The sequence below is a fragment of the Nematostella vectensis genome, chromosome 2 (assembly GCF_932526225.1).
Source record: "Nematostella vectensis chromosome 2, jaNemVect1.1, whole genome shotgun sequence".
Lineage (NCBI taxonomy): Eukaryota > Metazoa > Cnidaria > Anthozoa > Actiniaria > Edwardsiidae > Nematostella > Nematostella vectensis.
In genome coordinates this window covers 2079582-2096882 of record NC_064035.1, presented here as the reverse complement: position 1 = coordinate 2096882, position 17301 = coordinate 2079582, and the positions used below count along the sequence as shown (strand labels likewise).

Sequence of the window (17301 nt, the reverse complement as noted above, 5' to 3'; positions counted from 1 at the left end):
GCTCCAACAAGACATATTGAGCAGATGCCTTGCTGTTGACTATTAACCCGCTTCAACAAGACATATATATACCAAATGCCTTGCTGTTGACTATTAACCTGCTCCAACACGCTCCAACAAGATACCACAGGCGCGTACCCAGGAAAGGGGGGGGGGGTATCATATGGAAAAGAATTAGGATAAGATATATTACGATCCTTTAATAATAAATGACCATTTGTTAGCGGCCAAGCGGGTACGCAAGCACGCTGCGCAATCTCTTGCGCACTGGGTTATGAGTATATTGAACCCTAGACTTTCTCAAAGTCCGTTGTTCGGCTTTTAAGAAATCGGCTCGCGCTTATTTTCGTTTGCTTCGCTAACTAGGAAAATGCCCATTAGATCGCGCGCTTGTATTAGGAAAAATAAAAACGGCTGACTTGAGGCAGTCCTAAACTAAACGAATAGTAATGATATCACACCACAAAGCACAAACGATATTTTTATATAATCATTATTTATGTTTCATAGATTTTGCTCTTTCTGGCTGTTGATAATCGAACCACTTGCTGCCTGAAAGGGTCTCTTTCTTACTAATCTAATACTAAGAAACAATGGTGACGGTGGATGTAACTTTTAACTGACCCCTTTATTGATCTATTCTGAAATGCAAACCTCAGCGTATTAGTGTTACCTTGTTACTAAAGACCAGTTTTACTTGATCGCAGCAGAAGAAATTCTGAAAACGGGGCTTTTATATAAAAATAGTTCCACGCCCCATCCCCCTGCTACGGCGCTGTCTTTGACGCTTAACCATATTCAATCTATCTCATTCAAAATCCAGTCTATAAAATTAAACAGACGCGTGTATACTCCGTATTTGCCAAACTTGCCGCACCCATCCCCCCATGAGATCACCCCAAGCAGCACGTGGCGATGTTGTCCTTTAGGGGTGGCCGGTAGGGGATTGTCTACAGAGAATGGACCTCCGGAGTCGCCCTGACAGGCGTCGCCCCTGCTGCTATTTTCAAATCCCGCACAGAACATATTAGCGGTGACGATATAATCCGGGTGGGCCTTGCGGCACGTCTGTATATCCACAATAGGTACAGTGGCCTCGTGCAGGCGATTCGCCACTCTGTCGCGCCACAGTTTGCGCTTGCCCCAGCCGCTGATAGTCCCCGACACGTTAGCCTGGAGCTGAGCGTAGTCCGACGCTGCACTTGGGAGGCAGATAGGCTTGACGTAATCCGTGAAGGTGACCGGTTGAGCGAGACGAATAAGCGCTATGTCAGAGTCGTACGAATCGGGAGAGTAATGCGGGTGGATCTTGTACATTTCAGCGTCGTACGACTGCTCGGTTTTTTCGATCTTCTGACGAATGTGCTTGCCGAGACGGACCTTGATCAGCGAAGGCATCATGGTACCTGGGGCTGGAAAATGCAACGCAATACGATCACATCAGGTATTGCAAAACTGTCACATTATACCAAGTAATACGGTTACATCATATGAGGTAACGCAATACGGTCACATCATCATATGAGGTAACGCAATACGACCACATTATATCAAGTAACGTAATACGGTCATATTTTATCAAGTAATAACGCAATACGGTCACATTATATCAAGTAACGCAATACGGTCACATTATATCAAGTAACGCAATACGGTCATATTATGTCAAGTAACGCAATACGGTCACATTATATCAAGTAACGCAATACGGTGACATTATATCAAGTAACGCAATACGGTCACATTATATCAAGTAACGTAATACGGTCATATTTTATCAAGTAATAACGCAATACGGTCACATCATCATATGAGGTAACGCAATACGATCACATTATATCAAGTAACGCAATACGGTCATATTATGTCAAGTAAGGCAATGCGGTCACATTATATCAAGTAACGCAATACGGTCACATTATATCAAGTAACGCAATACGGTCATATTATGTCAAGTAACGCAATACGGTCACATTATATCAAGTAACGCAATACGGTGACATTATATCAAGTAACGCAATACGGTCACATATCAATTGACGCAATACGTTCACATTATATCAAGTACCAGTCCCCTCGCAATATGAAACCAATTTAAGTCACCTTACTTACAAAGTAAGTCACAAATAACGTATGTAACGCAAGCTTACCGTATACGCAGTGAGCTGCAGTAATGAGCCATCTGTTGGTGATGAGAGTCGCGCCGCAAAAGTGCTTTTTCTTCGCCTTGTTCCACAGCATGGCCTGCCAGGGGTGCGCACCTTTCCCCGCCTGCCGTCCGCCAATAATACGTAAGCGCGTCTCAAAGCGAGGGTTACCGCATTCTAGTGGCAAACAGAAAAAAAAGAGTTTAGCAAACATACTTCTCTCGGCTCTCATTTGGGTTTATTCACAGAATGTTTTCTTTTCAAAAAATTGATTATCCGTCAGGGTGACTGGCTTACCCGTCAGGCTTCCTGGCTTACCCGTCAGGGTTACTGGCTTACCCGTCAGGGTGACTGGCTTACCCGTCAGAGTTACTGGCTTACCCGTCAGGGTTACTGGCTTACCCGTCAGGGTTACTGGCTTACCCGTCAGGCTTACTAGCTTACCCGTCAGGGTTACTAGCTTACCCGTCAGGGTTACTGGCTTACCCGTCAGGGTGACTGGCTTACCCGTCTGGGTTACTGGCTTACCCGTCAGGGTTACTGGCTTACCCGTCAGGGTTACTGGCTAACCCGTCAGGCTTACTGGCTTACCCGTGAGGGTGACTGGCTTAACCGTCAGAGTGACTGGCTTACCCGTCAGGGTGACTGGCTTAACCGTCAGGGTTACTAGCTTACCCGTCAGGGTTACTAGCTTACCCGTCAGGGTTACTAGCTTACCCGTCAGGCTAACTGGCTTACCCATCAGGGTTACTGGCTTACCCGCCAGGGTTACTGGCTTACCCGTCAGGGTTACTGGCTTACCCGTCAAAGTTACTGGCTTACCCGTCAGGGTTACTTGCTCACCCGTCAGGATTACTGGCTTACCTGTCAGGGTTCCTGGCTTACCTGTCAGGGTTCCTGGCTTACCTGTCAGGGTTACTGGCTTACCTGTCAGGGTTCCTGGCTTACCTGTCAGGGTTACTGGCTTACCCGTCAGGGTTACTGGCTAACCCGTCAGGGTTCCTGGCTTACCTGTCAGGTTTACTGGCTTACCCGTCAGGGTGACAGGCTTACCCGTCAGGCTTACTAGCTTACCCGTCAGGGTTACTTGCTTACCCGTCAGGCAGTTACTGGCTTACCCGGCAATCTAACAATTCCTCGCACGCTGAGGTAGGCACTGGCCTCGATAGTCGCCGCGGGAGTAGTGGCTTTGCAGGTGTACATGCCGCGGTCCGAGTAATGAGCCACGAGAAAAACCAAATGCCCTTCAGATGCTGTGAAATAGTGGCCTTCAGATAAACTCGGAATCTCGATCCCGTTCTTGAACCATTTAACCCTCCTCTCCCCCGCCATTAGCCTGCCTTCTGCGTAGGCTGAGCACTTGAGGAGAGGACTGTCACCCTCTGAGACCGTTGTGTTCTTTGGCGTCGCGGTAAATACTGGGCGAGCTGGAAGGTATCAAACAGTAGTAAGACCAGCTAGCACATGCGAGTTTGAAGACTAAATGATAGGAATAACAGCAGCAGTAGTAGTAAGGTCATCACCATCACCATCACCATCACCATCACCACCACAATCACCAACGCCATCACCATCACCATCACCATCACCATCACCATCACCAACACCATTATCATCACCATCACCATCACCATCACCATCACCATCACCACCACAATCACCAACACCATTACCACCATTACCACCATTACCACCATCACCATCACAATCACCGACACCATTACCACCATCACCATCACCATCACCATCACCACCACAATCACCAACACCATTACCACCATCACCATCACCATCACCATCACCATCACCATCACCATCACCATCACCAACACCATCACCGACACCATTACCACCATCACCATCACCATCACCATCACCATCACCAACACCATCACCATCACCATCACCATCACCATTACCACCATCACCATCGCCAACACCACCACAATCACCAACACCATTACCACCATTACCACCATCACCATCACCATCACCATCACCAACACCATCACCATCACCATCACCATCACCATCACCATCACCATCACTATCATCATCACCATCACCATCACCATCACTATCGTCATCACCATCGCCAACACCACCACAATCACCAACACCATTACCACCATTACCACCATCACCATCACAATCACCGACACCATTACCACCATCACCATCACCATCACCATTACCATCATCATTACCATTACCATCACCATTACCACCATCACCATCGCCAACACCACCACAATCACCAACATCATTACCACCATTACCACCATCACCATCACCATCACAATCACCGACACCATTACCACCATCACCATCACCATCACCATCACCATCACCATCACCATCACCATCACCATCACCATCACCATCACCATCACCATCACCATCACCATCACCATCACCATCACCATCACCATCACCATCACCATCACCATCACCAACACCATCACCATCACCATCACCATCACCATCCCAACACCATCACCATCACCATCACCATCGCCAACACCACCACAATCACCAACACCATTACCACTATTACCACCATCACCATCACCATCACCATCACCATCACCATCACCATCGCCAACACCACCACAATCACCAACACCATTACCACTATTACCACCATCACCATCACCATCACCATCACCATCACCATCACCATCACCATCACCATCACCATCACCATCACCACCACCATCACCATCACCATCACCATCACCACCACCACCATCACCATCACCATCACCATCACCATCACCATCACCATCACCTTCACCAACACCAACACCATTACCATTACCATTACCATCACCATCACCATCACTATCATCATCACCATCATTTACCTGAGCATCGCACAGGTTCTCCAGACCACTTTCCGTCGCTCTTGCAGACTCGTTTGCTCTCTCCAATCTGCACGAAGTCCGGGTTACACGAGAAGAAGATGCTCGTACCGGAAGCATAGTCACCCGACGGACGTGGCAAGGGGTGACGACTTCCATCATCGGGTGGTCCAGGATCCGGACAGGACAAAGATACTAGACGGACACCAATTGTCATGTTAATTGGTTGACTGGACTTGCTTAACGCAGTTCACACTTGCTAGTGTACAATAATAACCAGCACCTCCCAAACGTCTCCGGCTCAAAGTTGCTGTTTCAGGACAATTTTAAAAAGTGTGTGCAATGGACAGATATGATAATAAGGGAAGTGAGAGCTCCGCGCGTTTTACGAAACCTGGTGACGTAATTACCTGGGTCTGTGGGGAGGAACACCGCGATGCCTTTGGGTTGTGGCATTCCCTCGACTATCAATTCCTCGTCTTTCCCGGTGTGTTTATCCACGCTAACAACACCACTTCTCTCCCAATCGCTCCAAAACAACCTGGAAACACACTCGGTTACACCAGTAACCATTCATCTCCAGAAAATAAAAAAATAAAACAAATAATAATCAATAGATTACCGGTTCTTGATTATAACGATAGAGAATGGATGGCTGGCAACGCCGCCACCAACAAGAACCCTTCTGTTTCTACCCTAAAAATGCATTTAGATATAGAATATTAGTCACAGACAATCACATAGTCTTGCAATCAGTCCGTCATTCCTTTCGGTCGGTCACTCTAATGACTGACCGACCGAAAGGAATGACGGTTAATACTCAGCAATCCATCGAATCGATTTTTGTCGATTGCAAAAAGTATTATTTGTACCTCAAGATCGCTGGTCTCAATTTTATCAAGTTTGGCGTCGGCCCAGTAGAGTTGCGATAACGGTTCGTCCAAAGCGATCCCATTCGGCCACCCCAGTGCTCCGCTGACAATAGTCTTCCTCTGTCCACCGTCCATTGAAGCGCGTTCAATCCTCGGGTTGGCGCCCCAGTCGGTCCAATACATTTGCCTATATTATAATCATGCAAACATTCAGAATGCACTAAAACTTATCCCTAGAAGTCACCACTACATGTGCCTGTATTGTTATCATACAATTACATACCATCAGAATGCACTAAAACTTATCTATGAAAGTCACTTAAATGTGTCGCAATAAAGTGCTATAATAAAAACAAATGATTTCATCGTCCTCGCCATTATCGGCGCCATTCTCAACAAAAAGAACAATAATATCACATCTATTATCATTAACAGTCACAACTGCATTAAAGCTTATAAATTATCATATACATTCGTCTTTGTTGCTGACCTGCGCGCCCGAGCGAGGACGATCCCTCGGGGATTGTCGAGTCCCGCTCTTTCCAGCTCTTCCCTGTGTGATCCGTCAAAGTGGGCTCTCTCTATACGCTTGCGACCGATATCAGTCCAGTAAATCCTGCGTTCCACTGTGTCAAGTGCCATTCCATCCGGTACAACAATATCAGTTCTATGGTGAAAGACAAGAAGATGGGAACGTTATGGCCGTGACCTGAGAATAGACGCGTGGAAATATGTGTTGCGTTCTCTATCCAGATGAGCCATAAAGAGCACATCACTTCGGAATATCGGCCAAGACAAGTTAAATCACTGGCATGTTGATGCCGTGTGCAACAGAACGGGACCAAGAAAAGTAATACCACGAAACGGGACCTAGGTATATCGACGAAACAAAATGATGCCACGGACAACAGTATTTATTAGTTAGCTGATACACTGCAGGTGCCCTTATGGTTTATCAACCATTCCATGTACTCACGTGATAATCGTCTCCTCGCCTCTTCCGTCAAGATATGCGCGGCTGATCTTCTGAGCGCCGACGTCACTCCAGTACACACGCTTATCCACAGGATCGTGCGCCATGGCTACCACCATAATCCCTTGAGTGATTGGCAGGCGACGCAGCGCAGCCATCCGCTGACCAGGATTGACAGACGCTTGCCAAACAATCCCATTGGAGGGAATCAGGATCGTGTAACTCGAGAGGAGATCTGCGAAGAATGATTGCGTTAGAAGATTTTGCAGAATAAAGTCAGGCTTCGTGCCTTATACCATATACCCTGTTATGCACTACACCCATATACCCTGTTATACACTACACCCATATACCCTGTTATGCACTACACCCATATACCCTTTTATGCACTACACCCATATACCCTGTTATGCACTACACACATATACCCTGTTATGCACTACACCCATATACCCTGTTATGTACTACACCCATATACCCTGTTATACACTACACCCATATACCTTAATATACACTACACCCATATACCTTAATATACACTACACCCATATACCCTGTTATACACTACACCCATATACCCTGTTATACACTACACCCATATACCCTGTTATACACTACACCCATATACCCTGTTATACGCTACACCCATATACCCTGTTATACACTACACCCATATACCTTAATATACACTACACCCATATACCTTAATATACACTACACCCATATACCCTGATATACACTACACCCATATACCCTGTTATACACTACACCCATATACCCTGTTATACACTACACCCATATACCCTGTTATACACTACACCCATATACCCTGTTATACGCTACACCCATATACCCTGTTATACACTACACCCATATACCCTGTTATACACTACACCCATATACACTGTTATGCACTACACCCATATACCCTGTTATACACTATACCCATATACCCTGTTATACACTACACCCATAAACCCTGTTATACACTACACCCATATACCCTGTTATATACTACACCCATATACCCTGTTTTACACTACACCCATATACCCTGTTATACACTACACCCATATACCCTGTTATGCACTACACCCATATACCCTGTTATGCACTACACCCATATACCCTGTTATGCACTACACCCATATACCCTGTTATGCTCTACACCCATATACCTTAATATACACTACACCCTTATACCATGTTATGCACTACACCCATATACCCTGTTATACACTACACCCATATACCCTGTTATACACTGTACCCATATACCCTGTTATGCACTACACCTATATACACTGTTATGCACTACACCCATATACCCTGTTATGCACTACACCCATATACCCTGTTATACACTACACCCATATACCTTAATATACACTACACCCATAAACCTTAATATACACTACACCCATATACCCTGTTATGCACTACACCCATATACCCTGTTATGCTCTACACCCATATACCCTGTTATGCTCTACACCCATATACCCTGTTATACACTACACCCATATACCTTAATATACACTACACTCATATACCCTGTTATGCACTACACCCATATACCCTGTTATACACTACACCCATATACCCTGTTATACACTACACCCATATACCCTGTTATGCTCTACACCCATATACCCTGTTATACACTACACCCATATACCTTAATATACACTACACTCATATACCCTGTTATGCACTACACCCATATACCCTGTTATACACTACACCCATATACCCTGTTATGCACTACACCCATATACCCTGTTATACACTACACCCATATACCCTGTTATGCACTACACCCATATACCATGTTATGCACTACACCCATATACCCTGTTATGTACTACACCCATATACCTTAATATACACTACACCCTTATACCATGTTATGCACTACACCCATATACCATGTTATGCACTACACCCATATACCCTGTTATGTACTACACCCATATACACTGTTATGCACTACACCCATTTACCCTGTTATGCACCACACCCATATACCTTAATATGCACTACACCCATATACCCTGTTATGCACTACACCCTGGTTTGGGGGCAAAGAAGTTTTATTTGCCATATTTTGTGTTATTTTTATATTTGATTTGTGCACTTTGCAAATAAACTTCTCTCTGTGCCAAACTTAGAGTGTGTGTCTTGTCATTCGTCGATGTCGCTCTGGGGGAATTAATCTATAAGATAGAGATCGAATGATTCGCTATACATGCAAATTTGTACCTTTACAACAGACGGCAAAACGGTCTGTAGGGTGGATGTGACAGAACGATCCCGCAGGACAGTCCCGCCGTCCCGCACCACGCCCGCAAAACAGATTATTGTTACTCGAGTCCTTGAGTGGAGTTCTGCCGAAGCACGGCTCTACGTGTGGGAAAAATCGGAATCCATGTAAATGTCATCATAAAAGATGTAGTTTGAATTAATATACTATACTTGACATTCCGAACAAACAATATGAAAGTGGTACGACTGTCATGACAAACAAGTGGGACGACTGTCATGACGGACACGTGGGACGACTGTCATGACGGACAAGTGGGACGACTGTCATGACGGACAAGTGGGACGACTGTCATGATGGACAAGTGGGACGACTGTCATGACGGACAAGTGGGACGACTGTCATGACGGACAAGTGGAATGACTGTCAATCGTATTTGCGTGTCGCTTCGGAACAACCTTTCTGTAAAGGCAATGGCATCTTGTCTCAGAGATTCCAAGACTCGTGTTGCGAAAGCTACCCTTCACAGATCGTGCCGACTCTTTTTATTTAGTCTTTATACATTTTATATACATAAGCCTTTTCTGAAAACCTGTAATCTTTAAATTATTGGTTCAAAGAGTTGTACGTAATTATGGTTCAATAAGAGCAGGAGCAAAATCAGCTTACCGAGTCCTCCTGTGCACGTCTTTCCATCAGCGGCGAGGTGCATGTACTTTGGGCATGCGCAACTATATCTCCCATCTGGCAACGTTTTGCACACGTGACTACAAGGCCTTGAGGAGCAGCCAGCTGTGACGTTACAAAACCATGGTTGACAAAAAACAACATTACACAAAATGAATGTTTAGAAAGAGGAATGAAAGCTCTATCGAGAAGCGAAAATGCGACTGAGTAGCTGTGTACACAAAATTCGAGCTCAGCAAAAAATAAAATGTGGGGAAAAAATAGAGGAATGGGAAGAGCTATGACGTCACAAAAATGGTTGTCAACCTCATCTCTAGGGCCCTTTTCCTCTTCGCCTTTTAGAGGGAATGGGGTATTCAATCGTTGAACCGCAATCAGTCAAAAGTTAGAGTTCACAAGACGAATGAATACTCCAGGGATTAGGAATGGAAGTCTGGTAGCTACTGCAATACTCACTTATCGGTTTTGCGCATGTGTTTTGCTGGTAGCACTGCTGATCACCCGTGCATTGCGGCGTGCACGTATAAGACGATGAGTACTGGAAGTGTCTACCTACAAGCTTGACTTGGTTACCAAAGACTTCTTGCCAAACGACAAATCCCATATCAGAGCGCATGTTATGTACAACCACAGGGAACCTGAAAAACACGATGCGGCGTTAATACCATGGAGCACTGCGCAGATGAGAGAGGGAATAAGACTGGGTCTCCTTAGTCCAATTTTTCTGTTCGCATCAAGTTCGTCGTCTAAAGAGCGAAGCCAATGACTCTCGGATAGCAAGATAGTTTTTTTAAGTTGGTGTCACACACCAAGCGCAAATATGCCTTTCCCGGAGATAATGTTCCCCCCAAAAGAAAGCTATGAAGCCACGTACCTTTGTTCTCGGTTAGCAAGATTGAAGCTTCCTTTCAGCAGTTGGCCTCCAATGCTCCAAGATGTGCGATCCCTCTCCTGCCAGAGTAAGTAATGTGATCCCGACAAGGGGAGGGGTAGGGGGACAGGGGTGCGTACTTCCTTGGTGACGGTGCAAACTTCTTGGCTGACCTCACGAGCGAAGAACTTGGTAGAAAGCCCAACAATCGCTTTTCGTATGACATGTCGGCCATTTACATTGTCTTCCCAGAAAAGCATCAGCCTGCCATGAAACAATTCCAAAATGGTTGAAAATCTGTACTACTTATCATGAACTAGACGAGTAGCATGCCATCGAAATGAACTTTACAAGCCTAACCTACGTATCTCTCGTGATAATCCTACTAATATCTATTTTATACCACTGTACCTATCCTTATACTACTGTTCCTATCCTTCTTGCGTGACGCGTCATACCTATCTTTATTTGCGAGACGCGTCATAACTATCCTTATTGCGTGCGCGCCATACCTATCTTTATTGCTTGATGCGTCTTACCTATCCTTATTTGCGAGACGCGTTTGACCTATCCTTATTGCGTGACGCGTCTTACCTATCCTTATTGCGTGACGCGTCTTACCTATCCTTATTTGCGTGACGCGTCTTACCTATCTTTCTTCTCGCTATAATAGCCTTCCACGTGACCATCTCGCTTTGTAGTGAAGCTGACCATGTTTTTTGTCTCTGGGTTGGGTATGTTGGACGCGTGACCCCCAGTAGCGTTTTTCTTCGTCATAACCAGAACGTACGGCTTGTTCTCCATCTGCGTCACCAAACAAAAACATGCATCATTGTCTCCTATCTTACGATGTGTCAATAACATGGCGGTTCTGCATCTGCGCATAGGACAATTGCAACATATATCATATAAGCACCGTCTTATTTGTCGTATTACGCAAGGTAAACCCTCGCTTGAAGTAATCGTTTAGCCAACTTTTTTTACTCCAGAAGTTATGGGATGTACTGATGGCACTAGATGCTACAGAATACTATGACGTCTTTCCTATCTGGAATGCAGTGTAGTAGAATAAAGCCGGAAAGAACCTCAATTTAGCAGTAAATTTCAAACTTTTCTCTGAGCTTCTTATCACGTCATGATAATGTTTATCTTCCTAATCATCACTACTTAGAATCATTCTATATAACGTCATACCTATTACTGTATTCGTGAGTATAACTAACCTTGACGTTGAGCATTTTCGCTCCGCGGGTCTCGACTAAACACGTGAAGAAAAACTCATTGCGTTTGGAGTCCAGGAAGAGGTTGTGTTCGTAAGCGTGGCCCTTGAAGCTGCAGATCTGAGCGGAGGCCTGCATACGGCCATCTCTGTCCAGAAACAAGGATGCGACATCCTTCTTGGGCATTGCTATTATCACCGACGCTACGTACCCACCTAAAATGGATAACGCGTTCGATTACTATTCTTTCACGTTTCATCATCTAGTTATTAAATGATGATTAATGCTGATTACGGAAAGAAGAAGAAAGAGAAGGAAATAAAACAAGTAAGAAAATAAAAGAAAAAAATGGAAAGAGAAAAAGAAAGAGAGGGAAAGAAGAGATAAACACGATTTAAAAGAAGATAAAAAGGCTATAAAAGGGAAAATTATTTTCGCATTTCGCACATTAAGAGTAAAAACGCGAAAATCGTGTGTAAAAGGGCACGTAAAAAGTTGACAAATTGAAAGCGTGCCTCAGATAAGGCGACATCTTCTTACCCGTTTGAGGGTTGTATAGAAGTTTGGGTTCCTTGGCGTCCGCTTTCTTTTTGCCATTATTAGACGTGGCCTTGACAACAAGCGTTGGAGCTGCCGCTCTCTCCGTCTTGGCTGACATCACCCGCTGACCAAGTATGACGAACTTCCGGAAGAAGTGCCTCATAGACCGGAAGTGAAACAACACGAAGAACTCATTGTGGCGTGGATTAAATACAGCTGAAGGCCAGCCTTGCTCACCTAAAAAAGAATATTAACAAGAGCTCACTTTCTTTGGCCTCGTTGAGGGGCCTCGTTGGTATTTGCGAACCGTTCGCCTGAAACCGAGGCTCGCACTGTATTTATGCCTCCTTAGTGCAAATGTCCAGCGGGCATAGTGGAATTTTAGAAGGTAACAAGGAGCTATGCTACAAATACCTTTATAAAAATCAAGTTTACAGTACGATGAAATATATAAGAATACACGACGGAAGAATAATTGATATACTTATGTTGTCGCACCCTCCTTCTCTTCTCGATAAATCCCGCTGCAGTTAATTCATGTAGCGGATCAACAACCGAAATCATTCTTTTATACTATGACATGCGTTTAGTATGACAATTGTGGTTACCCGCATCTCCGTCCTTTACACTTTGTTACTAAACTACAATGTCTTCTTAGCTAAAAAAGGTATCATATAATGCTACTATAATGCATACCGCCAACCCATCCAGGGATATTTGCCGTGAAATTCAGTATCGTTTTATCCATAATGACTCCTGACGGATTGAGTCTTACTCCATACAGGCGGTCCGGTCGGTTGTCGCCGTTAATATCGAGATCAAAGGCCACGAAATACTCGTTCCTGTTGGGATTATACGCCATGCTGTGGTGGAGAACCCGGCCTTGGAGAAGTGAGGGCATCATAATAACAGGGCTGCCCTCCTTTTGCACGGCGGGGATACGCTGGACCTGGGATGGAAGACCATGTTAAGGGGAGTGGGGCAAGGATGAAAAAACAAGCTACCAAGTGTGGCAGCAAAAGGAAATGCGCTTATGATAGTGTGGCGTAGTGGGACAAATCGGGAGAGTTTCATACAAGAAGCTTGACATGGGGAGTGGGTCAAGGTTGAGGCGACAAGCGTCGCAGCGAAAGAGAGAAACGCGCTTATGGGAATATGGCGTTGTTCATACAAGAAGTTTGACATGGCAAGAGGCAAGAGGACCTGATAAGGGGAGTTGGGGAAGAGACGAATAGTAACCTGGAGGCCTTTGCAGGGTATAAATACAAATCAAAGAGTATCGGACATGTTTAGGGGAGCAGGAGTACTAGTTTTCTACGGGAATTACAATATAGGGTGGCGAATTTGGTGAAAAGGGTGGAAGGTGTTAGGTGACGAGAGTAACCTGGGGTGACAAAAGAGGTGCTAAGCGGATTGTGGCGAGGGTGAGGGTGTAAGTGCAAGTAATTCTAGGGTTCGGTAATGAAATACTAAACCAAAAATAAACCCCTTTCGATAGAAATTTAACTGTTTGGATGAGTATGGTTTGTAAGAAAATTCACACTAACTCTCAGCACGTCCGAACAAAGGACAAGAAGCCGCAGGCGCGTAGCTAGGAATGGCTGAGGGGTAGGGAACGGCCATAGGTATCATGTGGAAAAAGCATAGTATTTAAAGATTCCATAATAAGAAATTACCCTCTTTTTGGCCGCCAAGGGGGGTGCGCGCGCAACATGCACGCGCCTGAAGCCGCCACAAAGGAGGGCAAGTAAAGAGTCGGGTAACTGAACGAAAAGAAAGGGCTTCCACTAGATGCAGATTAACGCCTTGAGTCCAGGGTGATGGACAGGGACAACAATTAACCCTTGGACTATTCATTAACCTTTTGAGCTGTGACTTGTTTGCCTTCCTGGCCGCTACCATCCACAACAGTGACAGCATAGAACCAGGTTGTCATAGCAACAGGGTAGCGGTCCGTCCAGGAAGTGACCTGTACGCGCCTGAGCGCCTCCTCGTGCTGACCCGTGGCGTAGGGCTGCATACCTGTGACGTCGTTGAAAAACGATGTACTCCGGTATATGTTATAGTACTTGAATTCTGAGTTAGTGTATTCATACATCGAGCTAGAAAGGAGATAAGGATTAAAAAATGTGTTAGAATCGAGTAGGGGGGATATTACTATTATAGTATTATTTCTAAATTTAGAGCTAGTATAGTATAGTTTAGGAGGACCATGGGTTAAAAAACTGTGAAAAGTTATGTTACCCTCGTTAAATAAAGTTTATTGTATTGTATTGTATTGTGTTGTGTTGTGTTGTGTTGTGTTGTGTTGTGTTGTGTTGTGTTGTATTGTGTTGTGTTGTGTTGTGTTGTGTTGTATTGTGTCGTGTTGTATTGTGTTGTGTTGTGTTCTGTTGTTGTGTTGTGTTGTATTGTGTTGTATTGTGTTTTGTTGTGTTGTGTTGTTATCTTGATATATACAATTTAAACTCGAGGTTTTTAAAATATTCATTACCTTATTATTCACTCTTATTATTGTTACTTTGATCTTGCATGAATATGAATTACTGCTATTCATACAGAACCGATTTTAGTTTAAAAAAAAACACGCCCCCTTCAAATAAGCGCCCTTGAATCCCCCCCCCCCCCCCCCCCCTCGCTAGCCCCCAAAAATGAACAAGATTTTCGGTAACCTGTAAGGAACGCTGGGTGGAAGCCACGACACAGTGATCCCGTCACAGCTCTGACTGGCTGTGAGACCTTGAACAGACAACCTTCCACTAGGGCCATTTCTGATAACAATGCTTCTGCGTCTGCGATGTGCCTGGTCAGCTGTTTCTTCCAGTCCGAGTATGCTTTTTAGTGATTCGCTCGAGCTCGATGTTTTGTCTTTTGCTGGAAATGTATGCAAATTAGGTAGGCACATGTCAGGTGTTTTTTTTTTTTTTGACTTTGTTTTCATTTCTAAATGAAAAAGAAAACGTCCTGCAAAGATCTCACACTGGTCCCAACAGAAGTACTTTAGTAACAAAAACCCGTTTCTTTCCCCTGTACACTTTACTATGCAGAAGAAGTCTACACTTCTACACTAAACACTTCCAAGGTGGAGTGGCACAAAAAAGAACTCTTTTTCTCCCTCTAATATTCCCCTTTCATGCCGTCCCTCGTATCCAAAAGCCAGGATCACTAATATTAAAAACATATGGCGGGATGTTCATCTGTAGAGTTGATAGTTGAGCTCACAAACATTTATAAAATGTACCTCAAAAGGGGGCACCAGTCCCTCCCTTGGTTTAGCCCTCCCTACCCACTGTTCTAGACCCTCCATTCCCCTCTCTTTTTCTTCTGCCCTTTTCTTCTGAATGGCGACTTGCGCCATCTCTTACCCGGTTCATTGAGGTCCAACGTCCCGCTCAGAGCGCCAACAAGCGCGTCAAAACCTTCTGAGTTCGAGATTCGAACATCTTCGTCCGCTATAGGGCAATGAAGGATAACATGAGAATAAGGCAAGCACGAAACCTGCCATAGAACAACGATGGTGTGGAACTTATAAGATCTTTTTGTTTTCTGAGACTTATATTGCTTTGCCAGTACAGCTGTTTAGTTTTCGGCCATTTCGCGAGCGGGAGCTGAAATCGCGCAGTGAACAGGATTACATTTGCGGAAATCAGCATTGAAATATCAATTGCGTACATTTTGTTACCGTTTATACTTTTTGCGAAAATTGCATAAAAAAGTGGCATAAAATTTCGGCGGCATACTCAAAGGCAATGTATATTTATTTATTTTTATTTATTTATTATTTATTTATTATTATACGATTTTCCCGGAGGCCGGTAGATACCTCAGGGCATAGCCCCAAAACAGATTAACCAAGACGAAAATTAAAAATCATCTCCTATTGATATTATGAGCTAAGGAAATTGACAAATGTACAGTAATCAAGATGTGTAGCCTTCCTACAGCGAAGCTAAATCACTACTGCAGCATGCCAAAGGAACCATAAACATTGTGTTCATATAAAAGCCGCTGCTACGCGACTCATGAATAAATAAACTAGAAGTTTCTAATAGAAAGTGAATGCTCGGAGGACGGGACGAACATGATCAGCATGAAATCAAAATACAAATCAGCCGACTGGGAAGCCTGTGGTGCGTGTGGACACGAAAAATCGCATCCACTTTATGAAACTCGCGCATGCGCTAAAAGACCGCTGATCTGCATGAAATAAAAATACCGGCTGGGAAGCCTGTGGTGTGGACACAAAAAATTGTATGCGATACCAAGATTAGACTTGCCCTCCGGTCGCTGCGCTCCTTCCGAGCAATAAATGAATAAATAAATAAGTAAGTAAGTAAATAAGTAAGTAAGTAAGTAAATAATTAATGGAGGGATAGCTTATAACTCTCATTGCAGCTAGATGCTGAATTACGAGAGCGCAAATTCATACGTGGTTGAGTTGAAGGCATGGAAAGGCGCCTCAGCCGCCATACAACTCATGTCTGACCACGGATCACAGCTAAGATCGAAATTGTTGGTTTTGTGGAGGGAGGAAAACCGGAGAACCCTGAGAATAGAGACGGTCTGCCAACTGCGTGGTCAATCCTGACCAACCAAGGGTTGTCTTACCTTGTGATGGTACTAGAAATGATAAATTGCAAACTAAAAACAAACAACACATCCACGTCTGATTTCTTCTGCTACATTTAAACCTCTCCATTCTGTCTGATGCTGACTTGTTGAATTGAAGTCGCACGTCTTCTCTCTTGCGAGGATTCAATAAGTATTGGGACAGGAAGATCGAATGTGGCTATTTGTCCCGAGAGTACGGACATCGAGTATCAAGTTACTTATGATGTCATGATATCTCTGACCGCAGACACGG

General features: G+C 44.4%; 1 protein-coding gene across 1 annotated transcript; it reads right to left on the bottom strand.

The window, feature by feature from the left end:
• Nucleotides 1-467: 467 nt before the first annotated feature.
• On the bottom strand, nucleotides 468-17252 carry LOC5501890. The gene is made up of 21 exons (XM_048724378.1): nucleotides 17046-17252; nucleotides 15803-15889; nucleotides 15110-15311; nucleotides 14299-14539; nucleotides 13134-13386; nucleotides 12438-12674; nucleotides 11901-12112; nucleotides 11327-11481; nucleotides 10681-10941; nucleotides 10263-10444; nucleotides 9789-9911; nucleotides 9119-9259; nucleotides 6860-7091; nucleotides 6374-6550; nucleotides 5884-6070; nucleotides 5634-5707; nucleotides 5422-5552; nucleotides 5015-5206; nucleotides 3266-3574; nucleotides 2151-2324; nucleotides 468-1412 (listed from the first exon to the last, which is right to left on the bottom strand). The coding sequence occupies exons 1-21, from the start codon at nucleotides 17134-17136 to the stop codon at nucleotides 799-801; spliced, it is 4275 nt and encodes a 1424-aa protein (XP_048580335.1). The 5' UTR covers nucleotides 17137-17252; the 3' UTR covers nucleotides 468-798.
• Between the last annotated feature and the right edge of the window lie 49 nt (nucleotides 17253-17301).